At 46.4% G+C, this 18,135-nt stretch overlaps 1 protein-coding gene across 1 annotated transcript in view; it reads left to right on the forward strand.

The window, feature by feature from the left end:
- LOC148477397 (uncharacterized) overlaps positions 1-17,248 on the forward strand; it is a 28,366-nt gene extending 11,118 nt beyond the window's left edge. Inside the window, exons 5-9 of the mRNA XM_088456821.1 lie at positions 868-1,228; positions 2,402-2,617; positions 4,906-4,937; positions 14,028-14,082; positions 16,524-17,248. Coding sequence (XP_088312947.1) covers positions 868-1,228; positions 2,402-2,617; positions 4,906-4,937; positions 14,028-14,082; positions 16,524-16,549 — 690 coding nt within the window. The 3' untranslated portion in view covers positions 16,550-17,248. The remainder of the gene's footprint in view (positions 1-867; positions 1,229-2,401; positions 2,618-4,905; positions 4,938-14,027; positions 14,083-16,523) is intronic.
- The last annotated feature ends 887 nt before the right edge of the window (positions 17,249-18,135 follow it).

Below are 18,135 nucleotides of genomic sequence, written 5' to 3' on the forward strand. Positions count from 1 at the left end.
GTTCGGATTTCTGAAATCCGAACCCCCCCGAGCCCCACCGATCCGAGTCCGATCCGAGTCAGGCTCGACTTTTCCCGCCTGACTCAGATCTGAAAACGAGGCAAAACGTCATCATCCCGCCTTCCGAGTCTCGCGGGTTTTGGATCCTATATAAGGTACCCGCGTCGGCGCCATTTTCTCACTCGGCTGTGGACAGTGAAGAGGGAGGGTGGGAGTTATGGCTGTGTAGTGTAGTGTAGTGCTGCTGTTGTCCACTACTTCAAAGTCCATAGGGGCTGGCTGTGTTGTGTAGTGTAGTGCAGTGTAGTGTTGTGCTGTGCTGCTGTTGTTAATAGGGGCTGTGTCCACTACTTCAAAGTCCATAGGGGCTGGCTGGACTGTGTTGTGCAGTCAGTTCTCCATAGGGGCTGTGTCCACTCCAAAGTCCTGTGCAGTGTCCCAGTCCTAAAGGGGTGCTGTAGTGTTGTCAAGGGGGTGCTCTGTCCATCAGGGGTGCTCCCCCCAAGTGCTAAAAAAATAATATATTTTCTGTGTTTGTGAATTGTGTGCGCAGTAGCCGCACGTGCATCAACAAAGTAGTGCCAAGCGTGCGCCTGTGTCATAAGTAAAGGGCCGGCTGGCTTGACCGTTAAAGGGTGCTGTAACCCCCAAAGTACACTCCAGTCCAAACCAAAAAAATAATTATTTTCTGTGTTTGTGAATTGTGTGCGCAGTAGCCGCACGTGCATCAACAAAGTAGCGCCAAGCGTGCGCCTGTGTCATAAGTAAAGGGCCGGCTGGCTTTAAAGGGTGCTGTAACCCCCAAAGTACACTCCAGTCCAAACCAAAAAAGAAATTATTGTAATTAAATTTCTGTTTCCTTTTCAGAACAGAATGTGTCTGACATTGATTCTTCGCATCTGGAACACACTTATCAGGAATTGTTCATCTCTTCCATACAAACTTCTTAGAATACAAATAAGAAAAACTAAAGTTGTTGGGATACTTTCCCGGGAAGGAGCGAGTAGTTATGGTTTTCTCCAAGACTTTCTCACATCATCGCGTAGGGTGGTCGGAGAAGTGCGGCCATTCATCATAACTAACAACGGTCAACGGGAGTTCTGCGCGGAGGTGCAGAGGTGCGATGTCGCCATCCTGTATCACTCCAAGAAGAGAGGGAGAGTGAATATCACAGATGTGACGGACTGTCTGTATACTCAGGAGCTGGACTATCTGCACAGGATACTGGGTAAGAGAGACTGAGGCACATCACACACATGAGGTAGGACAGGTTGTGTTATGCATTTGCTGTTTATCGAGTCATCTCCAATTGATAAGTCACATTATTTATAGCTATTCATTAAGTGGATCCAACCAAAGACACTGAGGGGTACATTTACTAAGAATCGTGTTTTGCTTGAGTTTGCCTGAATTACATGCTCCGAATCGCAGGCACACGGAGAGATTTGTCAGCCGAAACTACCAAATTTACCAAGAATCATGTTTTTGTTGAATCGATTTTTCGATGGTGTGTGAGATTGTGTTTCCTGCTCGTGTTCCCTGTGTCTGACCATAGCCAAACACTCCCAAACATGCAGCCTGCACATATCGGTGAGATCCATGTAGGCTAGTATATGTATATAGTGTAAACATTTATGGTAAAAAACAAATAGCATGGAGTCCCACCTCCCAAGCATTACTAGCTTTGGGCTTTGTGACCCAGTCCTAGTTCAGGAAATAGGGGGGAAAATGGCATGGGGCTCCCCATATTTCAATGAACCAGCACCTGGCTCCTAAAGCAGTCCTGACTGAGGAAATATGGGGGAATTGGCTGATATTTATTTCTATTTGTGTTTTCACCCATGTTTTACAGAGAGAATCATGATTTCACACCCAATATTGCCAAACACACCCCTGAATGTGATCTCAGACCATCACGATCCTTAGTAAATTTACCCGATACTCTATGCTCTAATCCATCCACTGTATTCTCACAGTGTAACAGCTATAGCAAGTTACAATGTAAGCAGCAATTCACAGCACATGAAGTGGGAAGGGTTTATAAGCAGTGGGAGACAGACAGACAGACAGATAGTTCTATACAGTTATATTTATATGTATATATATATATATATATATATATATATGACATATTTTGGTATTGAGATGAAGTGTTTTATGTTGCACTGTAAGAATAGACTTGTGTTTCTTTGAGCTATCTATCTGTAATAGTGAGGCTATTTAAACAGTTTATACTGTATACATTTTTTTGTTATATGAAAAATTGTTTGATGCTTTTGTTATGAAATATCACAAAGTAGAGTAATATGGAATCCTCTCCTCCGGGAACGGTGTGCCGTACAGTGTATTGGGGTGACTGGTGTAAGTGGCAATATGGTAATAGCAGCTCTATTCTTTATAGGGAAGAGTAAGGTGATTGTAGTGGCCGATGACTTGGATTCCAGCTCTACATTGGAAAAGCAGAGGATACTCCAAGATCAGCCTCAGATTCAGCAAATGGCCCAAGATCTCTTTCTCTTCAGCGAGGAGGAGAAACAGGAAAGTGCACGTGACCACATGAATGAGAAGCTGCAAGACATATTATCTATCATTAACCAGGCTTTCTACATCGATATAGGTAAGTGCTGTCTAACCATTCATGTATAGCGTCCTGTGTTTCATGTTGCTAAACAGCCGGTGCGGTTACGGAAACTTAATGGTGAGAGAAGCCGCTTGGCCCGACAGCCTCATACAGCTCCGATGCGGTGAAGTTATCTTGTCACTGATTCTCACTCCAAGGTTCTTACTAAGACAAGACTGAAGCTACAGTAATGTACCAGATAGGTTCATCCTCCGAGCCAGGGCCGGTGCAAGGTTTCTTGGCACCCTAGGCATTTCTTCACCCTTGTATAGCTTCACAAGCTTTTATACAGTGCCCCCAGTAGTGGCCCCTATGCAGTGCCCCCAGTAGTAGTCCTCCTATGCAGTGCCCCTTATATAATGCAGTTGTAGACCCACCTACACCTACTGCAAAGGCATTGTAGTAGTGATCTCCCCCCCAGCCATGCCCCCAGTAGTGATCTCCCCCCAGCAGTGCCCCCAGTAGTGATCTCCCCCCAGCAGTGCCCCCAGTAGTGATCTCCCCCCAGCAGTGCCCCCATTAGTGATCACCCCCCAGCAGTGCACCCAGTAGTGATCTCCCCCCCAGCAGTGCCCCCAGTAGTGATCTCTCCCCAGCAGTGCCCCCAGTAGTGATCTCCCCCCCAGCAGTGCCCCCAGTAGTGATCTCCCCCCCAGCAGTGCCCCCAGTAGTGATCTCCCCCCCAGCAGTGCACCCAGTAGTGATAACCCCCCAGCAGTGCCCCCAGTAGTGATAACCCCCCAGCAGTGCCCCCAGTAGTGATCTCCCCCCAGCAGTGCCCCCAGTAGTGATCTCCCTCCCAGCAGTGCCCCAGTAGTGATCTCCCCCCAGCAGTTCCCCCAGTAGTGATCTCCCCCCAGCAGTGCCCCCAGTAGTGATCTACCCAGTAGTGATCACCCCCCAGCAGTGCCCCCAGTAGTGATCTCCCCCCCAGGAGTGCCCCCAGTAGTTGTCTCCTCCCCAGTAGTGCCCCCCAGTAGTGATCTCCCTCCCAGCAGTGCCCCCAGTAGTGATCTCCCTCCCAGCAGTGCCCCCAGTAGTGATCTCCCTCCCAGCAGTGCCCCCAGTAGTAATCTCCCCCCCAACAGTGCCCCCAGCAGTGATCTCCCCCCCAGCAGTGCTCCCAGTAGTGATATCCCCCCCAGCAGTGCCCCTAGCAGTGATCTCCCCCCCAGCAGTGCCCCAGTAGTGATCCCTCCAGCAGTGCCCCAGCAGTGATCTCCCCTTTATCTCAGGAGCTCTCTCAGTTTAGATACTTATGGTCTAGGTAGAAATTAAGGAATCAGACATCAGTTTACCAAGATCTATAACATTTACAACCATCCAAAATGAAATAACCAAACACTTCCCAGTAACTACTGTATAACAACATGACACCAAGAGGGATGTGGGGAGGGAGCAACCTAGAAAGGAACATCCTGTGGGAAATTAAATGGTATTAATGATAAATTGTATGACAAAGTGGCAGGTTAATCTGGATTCTCCACAGCTATATATTAAATACATTTAGCTTGGAAAAGCTCCTGAAAGTTTAAATATATATTTGTGACTGTAGTTTAGTATTTATTCCTTTGTACTTTGGGTTTATTGGCCTATAAAATAGAATGTTTGTACCTAAAGTATAACTTACCTCAAAACTCAAATTTACCTGGATCACTCATTCAAGAGGTCTGGCAGCTTGTCCAACTGCTTGTTCTGTACTCTACAGAGCTCCATCTAGCTCTCTTCTCCTCTATCCTGCTCTGTCCTGATCCCACCTGCTCCCTCCTGCTCTGTCCTGATCCCACCTACTCCCTCTTTCTCTGTTCTGATCCCACCTGCCCCCTCCTGCAATGTCCTGAGCCCACCTGCTCCCTCCTGCTCTGTCCTGATCCCACCTGCTCCCTCCTGCTCTGTCCTGATCCCACCTGCTCCCTCTTGCTCTGTTCTGATCCCACCTGATCCCACCTGCTCTGTACTGATTCCACCTGTTCCCTCCCACTCTATCCTGCTCTGTCCTAATCCCACCTGCTCCCTCCTGTGTCCTCCTGCACACTCCTGTTTCCTCCTGCACACTCCTGTTTCCTCCTGCACACTCCTGTTTCCTCCTGCTCCCTCTTATTCCCTTCTGTTTTCTCCTGATCCTCCCTGCTTGCTATTGCTGACAGCATGTCACTGGCGAACCTTTTACTTCTTTAATGATCAGTACAAGATAGCCAATGTAATAAGAGCATACAGAGAACACGTAATATCTCATCCTATCTGGACTCCTACTTTCATATCACAAATTTCCTTCTGATCTGTAGGTTCACAGAAAGCGGAAGAGATTCTTATCCTGGTGAGTATAGAAAACACATGTATCACTTATCTATGTTGTTTAACTATTAATTCAGGAATATCCATAAATATGTACAGTAATATTTATATAAGTACCAGTCCAATACCGAACGTCTATATGTAGACATAGTGACTAGTGATGATGTCACCACATAACATATACTCAGTGATGCCATCAACTAATTTTTTATATATATATATATATATATATATATATATATATACTTAGTGATGTCACCTAATGTATAATGAGGGGCACAGTTGAGAAGTTGCATATAGCAGCCAATCAGCTTCTACCTGTTATTTTCTAGCACAATGTGTAAAATGACACTTAGAAGATGATTGGTTGGTTCTGTACTGGCAACTTCACCACTTTATCTCTCTTCAAGATTTGATAAATCCCCCTCATTCGCCCTGATGTCACCAGCTAATATGTATAATCAATGATATAGTCAGTTAATATACTGGGATGTCACAGTGAGTAGGTTTTGGAATTAATGAAGAATTCACATAAATCTAAACTGGACGGACATTTCAATCATTACATAAATATTTAACTGAGCACTGTAACAAGTGACAGATAGGTAATAAGACAGCCTCCTTATCAGTTCTCCTATCTCCATCTGTGCTTCTGATATGTGCCCTGTGTGTGTACAATATGAAGTATCTGCGAGCCTGGTATGTGCCCTGTGTTTGTACCATATGAAGTATCTGCGAGCCTGGTATGTGCCCTGTGTTTGTACCATATGAAGTATCTGCGAGCCTGGTATGTGCCCTGTGTTTGTACCATATGAAGTATCTGCTAGCCTGGTATGTGCCCTGTGTGTGTACAATATGAAGTATCTGCGAGCCTGGTATGTGCCCTGATTATACCATATGAAATATCTGCGAGCCTGGTATGTGCCCTGTGTTTATACCATATGAAGTATCTGCGAGCCTGGTATGTGCCCTGTGTTTATACCATATGAAGTATCTGCAAGCCTGGTATGTGCCCTGTGTTTATACCATATGAAGTATCTGCTAGCCTGGTATGTACCCTGTGTGTGTACCATATGAAGTATCTGCGAGCCTGGTATGTGCCCTGTGTTAATACCATATGAAGTATCTGCAATCCTGGTATGTGCCCTGTGTTTGTACCATATGAAGTATCTGCGAGTCTGGTATGTGCCCTGTGTTTATACCATATGAAGTATCTGCTAGCCTGGTATGTGCCCTGTGTGTGTACCATATGAAGTATCTGCGAGCCTGGAATGTGCCCTATGTTTATACCATATGAAGTATCTGCGAGCCTGGTATGTGCCCTGTGTTTATACGATATGAAGTATCTGCGAGCCTGGTATGTGCCCTGTGTGTGTACCATATGAAGTATCTGTGAGCCTGGTATGTGCCCTGTGTTTATACTAGGGGTGTGCGGGTTCAGATTTCTGAAATCCGAACCCCCCCGAGCCCCCCCGATCCGAGTCCGATCCGAGTCAGGCTCGACTTTTCCCGCCTGACTCAGATCTGAAAACGAGGCAAAACGTCATCATCCCGCCTTCCGAGTCTCGCGGGTTTTGGATCCTATATAAGGTACCCGCGTCGGTGCCATTTTCTCACTCGGCTGTGGACAGTGAAGAGGGAGGGTGGGAGTTATGGCTGTCTAGTGTAGTGTAGTGCTGCTGTTGTCCACTACTTCAAAGTCCATAGGGGCTGGCTGTGTTGTGTAGTGTAGTGTAGTGCAGTGTAGTGTTGTGCTGTGCTGCTGTTGTTAATAGGGGCTGTGTCCACTTCTTCAAAGTCCATAGGGGCTGGCTGGACTGTGTTGTGCAGTCAGTTCTCCATAGGGGCTGTGTCCACTCCAAAGTCCTGTGCAGTGTCCCAGTCCTAAAGGGGTGCTGTAGTGTTGTCCAGGGGGTGCTCTGTCCATCAGTGGTGCTCCCCCCAAGTGCTAAAAAAATAATATATTTTCTGTGTTTGTGAATTGTGTGCGCAGTAGCCGCACGTGCATCAACAAAGTAGTGCCAAGCGTGCGCCTGTGTCATAAGTAAAGGGCCGGCTGGCTTGACCGTTAAAGGGTGCTGTAACCCCCAAAGTACACTCCAGTCCAAACCAAAAAAATAATTATTTTCTGTGTTTGTGAATTGTGTGCGCAGTAGCCGCACGTGCATCAACAAAGTAGTGCCAAGCGTGCGCCTGTGTCATAAGTAAAGGGCCGGCTGGCTTTAAAGGGTGCTGTAACCCCCAAAGTACACTCCAGTCCAAACCGAAAAAAAATTATTTTCTGTGTTTGTGAATTGTGTGCGCAGTAGCCGCACGTGCATCAACAAAGTAGTGCCAAGCGTGCGCCTGTGTCATAAGTAAAGGGCTGGCTGGCTTGACCGTTAAGGGTGCTGTAACCCCCGAAAGTACACTCCAGTCCAAACCAAAAAAAAAATTATTTTCTGTGTTTGTGAATTGTGTGCGCAGTAGCCGCACGTGCATCAACAAAGTCGTGCCAAGCGTGCACCTGTGTCATAAGTAAAGGGCCGGCTGGCTTGACCGTTAAGGGTGCTGTAACCCCCGAAAGTACACTCCAGTCCAAACCAAAAAAAATATTATTTTCTGTGTTTGTGAATTGTGTGCGCAGTAGCCGCACGTGCATCAACAAAGTAGTGCCAAGCGTGCACCTGTGTCATAAGTAAAGGGCCGACTGGCTTGACCGTTAAAGGGTGCTGTAACCCCCAAAGTACACTCCAGTCCAAACCAAAAAAAAAATAATTTTCTGTGTTTGTGAATTGTGTGCGCAGTAGCCGCACGTGCATCAACAAAGTAGTGCCAAGCGTGCGCCTGTGTCATAAGTAAAGGGCCGGCTGGCTTGACCGTTAAGGCTGCTGTAACCCCCGAAAGTACACTCCAGTCCAAACCAAAAAAAAATTATTTTCTGTGTTTGTGAATTGTGTGCGCAGTAGCCGCACGTGCATCAACAAAGTAGTGCCAAGCGTGCGCCTGTGTCATAAGTAAAGGGCCGGCTGGCTTGACCGTTAAGGGTGCTGTAACCCCCGAAAGTACACTCCAGTCCAAACCAAAAAAAAATTTATTTTCTGTGTTTAGCCGCACGTATATATCAAATCGATATAACATAAATGGAGGACCAAACTTTCTCCGATAAAAATAAAATAGAGAAAGATCAAGAACCACTTCCTCCTAGTGCTGAAGCTGCTGCCACTAGTCATGACATAGACGATAACATGCCATCAATGTCGTCTGCCAAGGCCGATGCCCAATGTCATAGTAGAGGGCACATACAGTCCCAAATGGCAAAGTTCAGGAAAATGACCTTGAAAAAGACATTTAAATCAGCTGAAGAGAAACGTAAACTTGCCAATATGCCATTTACGACACGGAGTGGCAAGGAACGGCTAAGGTCGATCCCTAGTATGTTCATGACTAGTGGTTCAGCTTCACATGACGATGGAAGCCCTCCTCCCACTAAAAAAATCAAAAGAGTTAAGCTGGCAAAAGCAAAGCGAAGAACTGTGCTTTCTAAGAAGATATCACAAAGTCCAAGTGTGGTGGTGGTTGCGATGCCTGACCTTCCCAGCACTGGACGGGAAGAGGTGGCTCTTTCCACCATTTGCACGCCCCCTGCAAGTGCTGAAAGGAGCACCCACAGTCCACTTGCTGATATGCAAATTGAAGATGTCACTGTTGAAGTACAACAGGATGAGGATACTGGTGTAGCTGGCGCTGAGGAGGAAGTTGGCGAGGAGGATTCTGATGGTGATGTGGTTTGTTTAAATCAGGCTCCGGGGGAGACAGTTGTTGTCCGTGGGATGAAAAAGCCCATCACGGTCATGCCTGGGCAGAAGACCAAACATTCCACCTCTTTGGTCTGGCAATATTTATATCCAAATCCGGACAACAACTGTCTTGCCATATGTACCATATGTAAAGGTGAAATAAGTAGGGGTAGGGACGTCAACCACCTAGGAACATCCTCCCTTATACGGCACCTGCAGCGCATTCATAAAAAGTTACTGTCAAGTTCAGAAACTTTGGCTAAGACCGTAAGCAGTCCAGGGACACCTAAATCCCATTGTCCTGTTGTATCCAAGTGCCTGCAAACCACACCGTCAACTCCCTCCTCGTCAATTTCCTCCTTAGTCAGGATCAGAAGTAGTCCTGCAGGCCATGTCACTGGCATGACTGACTCTCCTATCCGGGATTCCTCCGGAGGATCCTGCATTGCTACGCCTACTGCTGCCGCTGCTGCTGTTGCTGCTGCTGGGAGTCGTTCGTCATCCCAGAGAGGAAGTAGGAACACCACTACTTTTACTAAACAATTGACCCTCCAACAGTCCTTAGCGAGGAGGATGAAGTACGACAGCAGTCATCCTGAAGCAAAACGTATAACTGAGGCCTTGACTGCTATGTTGGTGTTAGACGTGCGTCCGGTATCCGCCATTAGTGCAGTGGGATTTAGACAATTGATAGAGGTAGTGTGTCCCCGGTTCCAAATCCCGTCTAGATTCCACTTCACTAGGCAGGCGATACCGAGACTGTACAGAAACGTCAGAAAAAGTGTCCTCAGTGTCATGAAAAATGCAGTTGTACACAATGTCCACTTAACCACGGACATGTGGACAAGTGGAACAGGGCAGACTAAGGACTATATGACTGTGACAGCCCACTGGGTAGATGTATCACCTTACGCAGCAACAGCAGCAGCGTCACCAGTAGCAGCATCTCAGAAACGCCAGCTCGTTACAAGGCAGGCTACGCTGTGTATCACCGGTTTCAGTAAGAGGCACACCGCCGACAACCTCTTAGAGAAACTGAGGGAAATCATCGCCCAGTGGCTTACCCCACTTAGACTCTCCTGGGGATTTGTGATATCTGACAACGCCACCAATATTGTGCGGGCATTACATCTGGGCAAATTCCAGCACGTCTCATGTTTTGCTCACACAATAAACTTGGTGGTGCAGAATTTTCTGAAAAGCGACAGGGGCGTGCAGGAGACGCTTTGGGTGGCCCGAAAAATTTCTGGCCACTTTCGCCATTCAGCGACTGCGTGCCGAAGACTGGAGCGCCAGCAAACACTCTTGAACCTGCCCCGCCATCACCTGAAGCAAGAGGTTGTGATGCGGTGGAACTCAACCCTCTATATGCTTCAGAGGATGGAGGAGCAGCAAAAGGCCATACAAGCCTATACATCCACCTATGACATAGGCAAAGGAGGGGGTATGCACCTGACTCAAGCGCAGTGGAGAATGATTTCCGTGTTGTGCAAGGTTCTCCAGCCCTTCGAACTTGCCACACGTAAAGTCAGTTCAGACACTGCCAGCTTGAGTCAGGTCATTCCCCTCATCAGGCTTTTGCAGAAGCAGCTGGAGAAAGTGAAGGAGGAGCTAAGACGGAGCGATTCCGCTCAGCATGTGGGACTTGTGGATAAAGCCCTTCATTCGCTTTGCCAGGATTCCAGGGTGGTCAATCTGTTGAAATCAGACCACTACATTTTGGCCACCGTGCTCGATCCTAGGTTTAAAGCCTATGTGGTGTCTCTCTTTCCGGCCGACACAAGCCTGCAGAGGTGCAAAGACCTGCTGGTGAACACACTGTCAGCTGAAGCGGAACGTGACACGTCAACGGCTCCTTCTTCATTTTCTCCCGCAACTGGGGCTGCCAGGAAAAAACTTAGGTATCCTAAGCAACCCGCTGGCGGTGATGCAGGGCAGGCAGGACCAAGTTTGGACATCTGGTCCGGACTGAAGGACCTGGCAACAATTTCTGACATGTCTACTGTCACTGCATAAGATACTGTCACCATTGACAGAATGGTGGAGGATTACATCGGTGACAGCATCCTAGTAGGCATGTCAGACAGTCCATACCTGTACTGGCAGGAAAAAGAGGCAATTTGGAGGCCCCTGTACAAACTGGCTCTATTTTACCTGAGTTGCCCCCCCTCCAGTGTGTACTCCGAAAGAGTGTTTAGTGCAGCCGGGAACCTTGTCAGCGAAAGGCGTAGGAGGTTGCTTCCACAGAATGTGGAGAAGATGATGTTCATCAAAATGAATTATCAGCTCTTCCAGGGAGACCAGCCTCCAGAAGGTACAGAGGGACCTGTGGTGGTGGATTCAAGTGGGGACGAGTTAATACTTTGTGAGGATGAGGATGTACACACTGAAGAGGGTGAGGAATCGGTGGATGAGGAGGATGAGGATGACATCTTGCCTCCGTAGAGCAAGTTTGTGCAGGGACACATTAATTGCCAGCTTGTTTTGTGGGGGCCCAAACGAACCAATCATTTCAGCCACAGTTGTGTGGCAGACCCTGGCGCTGAAATGATTGATTTGTTAAAGTGTGCATGTCCTGTTTATACAACATAAGGGTGGGTGGGTGGGAGGGCCCAAGGACAATTCCATCTTGCACCTCTTTTTTGTCTTTGCATTATGTACAGTTTGGGGCCTAGTTTTTCTAACTGCCATCCTGTCTGCCACTGCAGTGTCACTCCTAGATGGGTCTCGTGTTTGTGCTGCCCACTCGTGTAGCTTAGCAAAGTCATCCAGCTACCTCGGTGCAACCTTTTGGACATAAAAACACTATTGTGAGGTGTGAGGTGTTCAGAATAGACTGGAAATGAGTGGAAATTAAGGTTATTGAGGTTAATAATAGCATAGGATCAGAAAAACCTACAAATTCTGTGATTTTAGCTGTTTTTATGCTTTTTAAAAAAAAAATACAGATCCAAAACACAAAACCCAGAACCCAAAACACGGAAGGGTGGTTTTGGCAAAACCAATCCAGATCCAAAACACGAAGAAAGATCCAGATCCAAAACCCAAACACGAAAAGAGGCCGGTGCACACCCCTAGTTTATACCATATAAAGTATCTGCGAGCCTGGTATGTGCCCTGTGTTTATACCATATGAAGTATCTGCTAGCCTGGTATGTGCCCTGTGTGTATACCATATGAAGTATCTGCGAGCCTGGTATGTGCCCTGTGTTTATACCATATGAAGTATCTGCTAGCCTGGTATGTGCCCTGTGTGTGTACCATATGAAGTATCTGCGAGCCTGGTATGTGCCCTGTGTGTGTACCATATGAAGTATCTGCGAGCCTGGTATGTGCCCTGTGTTTATACCATATGAAGTATCTGCAATCCTGGTATGTGCCCTGTGTTTGTACCATATGAAGTATCTGCGAGCCTGGTATGTGGCCTGTGTTTATACCATATGAAGTATCTGCAATCCTGGTATGTGCCCTGTGTTTGTACCATATGAAGTATCTGCAAGCCTGGTATGTGCCCTGTGTTTATACCATATGAATTATCTGCTAGCCTGGTATGTGCCCTGTGTGTGTACCATATGAAGTATCTGCGAGCCTGGTATGTGCCCTGTGTTTATACCATATGAAGTATCTGCGAGCCTGGTATGTGCCCTGTGTTTATACCATATGAAGTATCTGCTAGCCTGGTATGTGCCCTGTGTGTGTACCATATGAAGTATCTGCTAGCCTGGTATGTGCCCTGTGTGTGTACCATATGAAGTATCTGCGAGCCTGGTATGTGCCCTGTGTTTATACCATATGAAGTATCTGCTAGCCTGGTATGTGCCCTGTTTATACCACATGAAGTATCTGCTAGCCTGGTATGTGCCCTGTGTTTATACCATATGAAGTATCTGCTAGCCTGGTATGTGCCCTGTGTTTATACCATATGAAGTATCTGCGAGCCTGGTATGTGCCCTGTGTTTATACCATATGAAGTATCTGCGAGCCTGGTATGTGCCCTGTGTTTATACCATATGAAGTATCTGCTAGCCTGGTATGTGCCCTGTGTGTGTACCATATGAAGTATCTGCGTGCCTGGTATGTGCCCTGCGTTTATACCATATGAAGTATCTGCTAGCCTGGTATGTGCCCTGTGTTTATACCATATGAAGTATCTGCGAGCCTGGTATGTGCCCTGTTTATACCATATGAAGTATCTGCGAGCCTGGTATGTGCCCTGTGTGTGTACCATATGAAGTATCTGCGAGCCTGGTATGTGCCCTGTGTTTATACCATATGAAGTATCTGCGAGCCTGGTATGTGCCCTGTGTTTATACCATATGAAGTATCTGCAAGCCTGGTATGTGCCCTGTGTTTGTACAATATGAAGTATCTGCGAGCCTGGTATGTGCCCTGTGTGTGTACCATATGAAGTATCTGCGAGCCTGGTATGTGCCCTGTGTTTATACCATATGAAGTATCTGCAATCCTGGTATGTGCCCTGTGTTTGTACCATATGAAGTATCTGCGAGCCTGGTATGTGCCCTGTGTTTATACCATGTGAAGTACCTGCTAGCCTTGTATGTGCCCTGTGTGTGTACCATATGAAGTATCTGCGAGCCTGGTATGTGCCCTGTGTTTATACCATATGAAGTATCTGCTAGCCTGGTATGTGCCCTGTTTATACCATATGAAGTATCTGCTAGCCTGGTATGTGCCCTGTGTTTATACCATATGAAGTATCTGCTAGCCTGGAATGTGCCCTGTGTTTATACCATATGAAGTATCTGCTAGCCTGGTATGTGCCCTGTGTTTATAGCATATGAAGTATCTGCGAGCCTGGTATGTGCCCTGTGTTAATACCATATGAAGTATCTGCGAGCCTGGTATGTGCCCTGTGTTTATACCATATGAAGTATCTGCGAGCCTGGTATGGATTGACACCAAGATAGCAACAATAACAAATTACATTTCTTAGGACATTTATTTATATGGGATATATACTGTAATATACTGTTATGTTCTGTATAGAAGCAAAGATCTATCATTGTTGTGGGAGGGTCATGGGCGTGTTGTGGGAGGGTCATGGACATGTTGTGGGAGGGTCATGGGTTTGTTGTGGGCGGGTCATGGGTGTGTTGTGGGAGGGTCATGGGTGTGTTGTGGGAGGGTCATTGGCATGTTGTGGGAGGGCCATGGGCATGTTGTGGGAGGGTCATGGGCATGTCTGGAAATGCTGCTGTGTTAGCAATCTCCAATACACTGCATCAGTGTATACAGAACATGTCTTACTAACACAATGGACAATTATAATTATAATCACATTAAATTTCCAATTTTCTTATTGTGTTGTTTAGACTCCATTGGCTGTGTTCATACTACAATTTATTTTTTGTGGGCTAAAGAAGACAGGTAAGTAACAAGTGTACTGTATGATTCAATATAGGCTTTATGAGTTATTTTCTTCTATGTATTATCTAATTTGTGTGACTCCTTTTGTATAGTGCTCTGTAAAGTTATCAGTTGTTCATATACTGTGTATGTGACCCCAGGAGTGTGTGTATGTGTATGATGAGAGAAACACAGGTGAAGAGCTAAATGGAGTATACATGTGTCCAAGGTTTCAGACCTATGTCTTTTAAACCCCCAGGAAAAGTCTGATTCTGATTTGTTGGAGTTCTTGGCTTGCCAGACAAAAGGGTCCTGGTGGTGTGGATGTTAGAGAGAAGGGAGGGCTCTATCCACAGGGCCATTTTAGGCATTTGAACCTTTCAGCTTGGGAGCAGGCTGCATAGTGATTGCACCTGGAAGAGGCTCATATAAGCTGTGTCAGGCTCAGTGTCCCTCACCTGGGGGAAGAACAAGCAGGAAGGCTTGTTCAGAGATATTGTGATATACTTCTTGTAAGTAATGTGCATATGCGTATGTTTGTGGTGAAGGCAGTAGGCTCTACAATTTTGAGAGAGGGAAGTTTTGTCTAGTTAGTGCACAGATGGGCTAGGATTTATGTTTATGATTTTCATTTTATTTCTTCACAATAAAACTAATTCTGGTCTTACCACAGTATATATATACATACACACACATAATATATATATATTCTGTGTATAGGGATCACCTTGTTACGCTCAGTTTGCTCTTCTTAACACCGTGTTTCACGCTCTGTTACCGGTTCTGTCTTATCTGTTTTGTAAAGACTGTATGTCTGTAAGATGGGCAGGAATAGGCTGAGCACATCCAGACGTGAACAGTTATAATTTATGAGGCTACATAAGGCAGAGGCCATGTATTGTACATGTTATTTATTCTTGGGATGATTGTAATCGCTGAATATTAAGGAGCTTCATGCAGAACAATATTTATTTGTCACCAGATATTTATATAACGCACACACATATTCCGCGGCGCTTTACAGATAATATTTGTCCATCCGCATCAGTCCCAGCTCCAGTAGAGCTTACAATATACAGAGGCGCCAGAGTCATATTTACCACATACGGAATTGCAGCCACAGGCAGAAACATGCCTGGAAAACGGTCATGACACACCGGCATTTGAGTCCCCAACCCCCCTCTCCTGTTGCTGCCCATAAACGCTCCCTGCCTGTCAATCACTTTGCAAATAAATCATTACTGTGTGTGACATTGGTGATGGAACTTGCCACATTCGTAGTGAGACTCGGATGCATGCGCAGACAACCGATAATAGCTCAATGTCATACATATCGGCAATGCATCCGTCTCTGAATCAGGCCTGTGTCGTGGGACGGAGCTGCCACTATCAGTTGCCTAAAGAGGTCCTTAACCTTTATCACTGATGGAGCTGTTAGGCATTGATAGTATGGCTTGGGCATGGGATCCCGACAGTCAAAATACTGATATATGTTTGTAAGTCAGAGGTTCCCAAACACGGTCCTCAAGGCTCCCCAACAGTTCAGGTGTTAGAGATATCCGTGGTTGAGCACAGGTGACTTTCTTAGTACCTCAGTCAATTTGATTTAACCCCTTGTGCTCAACCATGGATAACTCTAACACCTGAACTGTTGGGGATCCATGAGGACCGTGTTTGGGAACCTCTGTTGTAAGTATTATAACCCTTACCCTAACCCACCCTTACCCTAACCAACCCCTCTCACAGCCTATCACAAACCCCCCCCCTGACAGCGCAATCTGTCGGCATCCTGTCTGTCGGGATGCTGACTACATCCTGATAGGATGCCCACACAATATCTATAATACACAGTAAATGCATCATTGTCTGATAAAGATATTAAGGTTCCATTAGTCTTAGCTACCAGAGGACACACAAGAAAGTGAAAACCTTTATGTACCAGAATTGTTAGTTCTATGTGTCCAAAGGCACAATATATCCCAGCCTGATTAAAATATTTTGCAAGCATGAGCCTTGATGGCTGTATTGTAGAGTTATGCGCAGATGCAAGGGTTTTATTTTTTTTAAATAAATAAAAAAATAGCTAAAATCATGTGACGTGGACCTGTTTACATGCAATCCAAAAGTTTGGTTTGTAAAACTGAGTTCTGAGCTGACCACAAAACCGATCCAGAAGTTGGTTCAACTTCGAACCCCAAAGTGATTCAGAACTTGCACTTGGTTCGACTCAGTACCCCTAAACTCGGATATTCCCAGTTTTCTGTACTGTAAAGTAACACAATGCAAAGGGCTGACGGTGGGAGGAGGGAGTCTGTATAATGAACTCATCTTCTTTTGGCTACCAGACAAATTCAAATTCTTGGGTGTTAACATTGGAATTAAGATGGAAAATGTGTCTGTGATTCAAGATAATGGGTCAGTATGTGCCAAGTGGAAATAATGTCATATTTTCTGTCTTTTAGATTTCTGGAAAAGGTTCACAATCTGAATCTTCGCTGATGGAACGTGCTGCGTTGGACGAGTTTATACCATTCAACATTACAGAGAACAAAGGAAACCACATCATTCATAAGACCAACTGCTTTACATGTTATGTTGGACTAATCATTGGCTTATTATCCACAGAACAACATGTATATATTGTGATCATGTATCGATCAGAGACAATACAACACATCCCCTGTAATATTCTATATATCTGAATGATTTGTGAAGAAAACATTATTTTAAGGGAATGGGATTGAAATAACGGTGGCTCAAATCCCGACAGCGGCTGCCCGACAGGCTGAAAATCCCGACAGAGCCTGGTAGGTATGCTAACCTCTCCTGGCTCCCCTAACCCTAATGCTCCCTTAGTGGTGCCTAACCCTAACCTCCCCCTGGGAGTGCCTACCCATAACCCTCCCTTAGTGGTGCCTAACCCTAACCTCCCCCCGGGAGTGCCTAACCCTAACCCTCCCTTAGTGGTGCCTAACCCTAACCTCCCCCCAGGAGTTCCTAACCCTAACCCTCCCTTAGTGGTGCCTAACCCCTCCTCCCTAGTGCCTAACCCTAACCTCCCCCCGGGAGTGCCTAACCCTAACCCCCACTTTCCGCTCCCTTAACCTAACCTCTCCCTTGGGGTGCCTAACCCTTTCCCCCAGGGGTGCCTAACCCTAACAACCCCCCCAAAACCTCAAAAACCTAACGTTAACCCCCGCTAACTGCCCTAAAACAAACCCTCCCCGCGGCAAACAGGACGGGCACCCTGGACTCCTGGGGTCGGGATTAAGATTGGCGTCGGTGTTTCGACATCTATCATAAATCCCTAGCCGGCATTCTGCTGTCGGGATTGTGACCGGCGCAGGTGACCTTCTTGGAAACAGGAATATAATATAATATAATGTGTCAGTGTTTTGATCTTGTTCTCTTTTTTTTAAAGACAAATAACATATTTTGTTAGGGATTATTTAGGAAATGATTTACTGTTGGCAGCACATTGAGCTGTGCGGGTATATGTACTATCAACATATATTATGTGTAGGACGTCACAGTATTAACCATAATCCCTACTTTAGCCATCAAAGATCACACCCCAAGAGATGAAACATGTTTGGGCTTGGCTTATGATGGAGGCGCTGTGACATCATTGGTCCAGGAAGCGTTGGTGGATTGGAGTGGACGCCAGGGGTGCTGGCTGATGTGGGGTGACCAAAGGTCCTATTTCTACTTCAGGGTCCATAGGGTATCCACAGGATACCTTGGGGTATAGGTGATGATGTCAGTCTTCAGGCACCACAGAGTTAAAGTTTTCAGCCTCCCAGGATGCATCTGGGTCCCTCTCCTATACCCCGCCTCCGAGCCAAGGCATCTCAGTTTCGTCGGTGCCTGGCCAGAGTCGGAGGCACTGTGCAGAGGGGGGCTATGAAGATCCCCTGAAGTTTCTTTTAAAGGCAGCGCTGGCTGCACATATGGGAGTACAGCATGGACAGTCAGTACTGACGTCCATGCCGTCTCCCCTACACCCCGCCGGTACCAGAACGCCGGTACTGATCCGGTAGACATCTGGGGTCACGGCTAGCGGTGTCCCCAGAT

This window comes from Taudactylus pleione, unplaced genomic scaffold (assembly GCF_031769625.1).
Source record: "Taudactylus pleione unplaced genomic scaffold, aTauple2 ptg000720l, whole genome shotgun sequence".
NCBI classification, from domain to species: domain Eukaryota; kingdom Metazoa; phylum Chordata; class Amphibia; order Anura; family Myobatrachidae; genus Taudactylus; species Taudactylus pleione.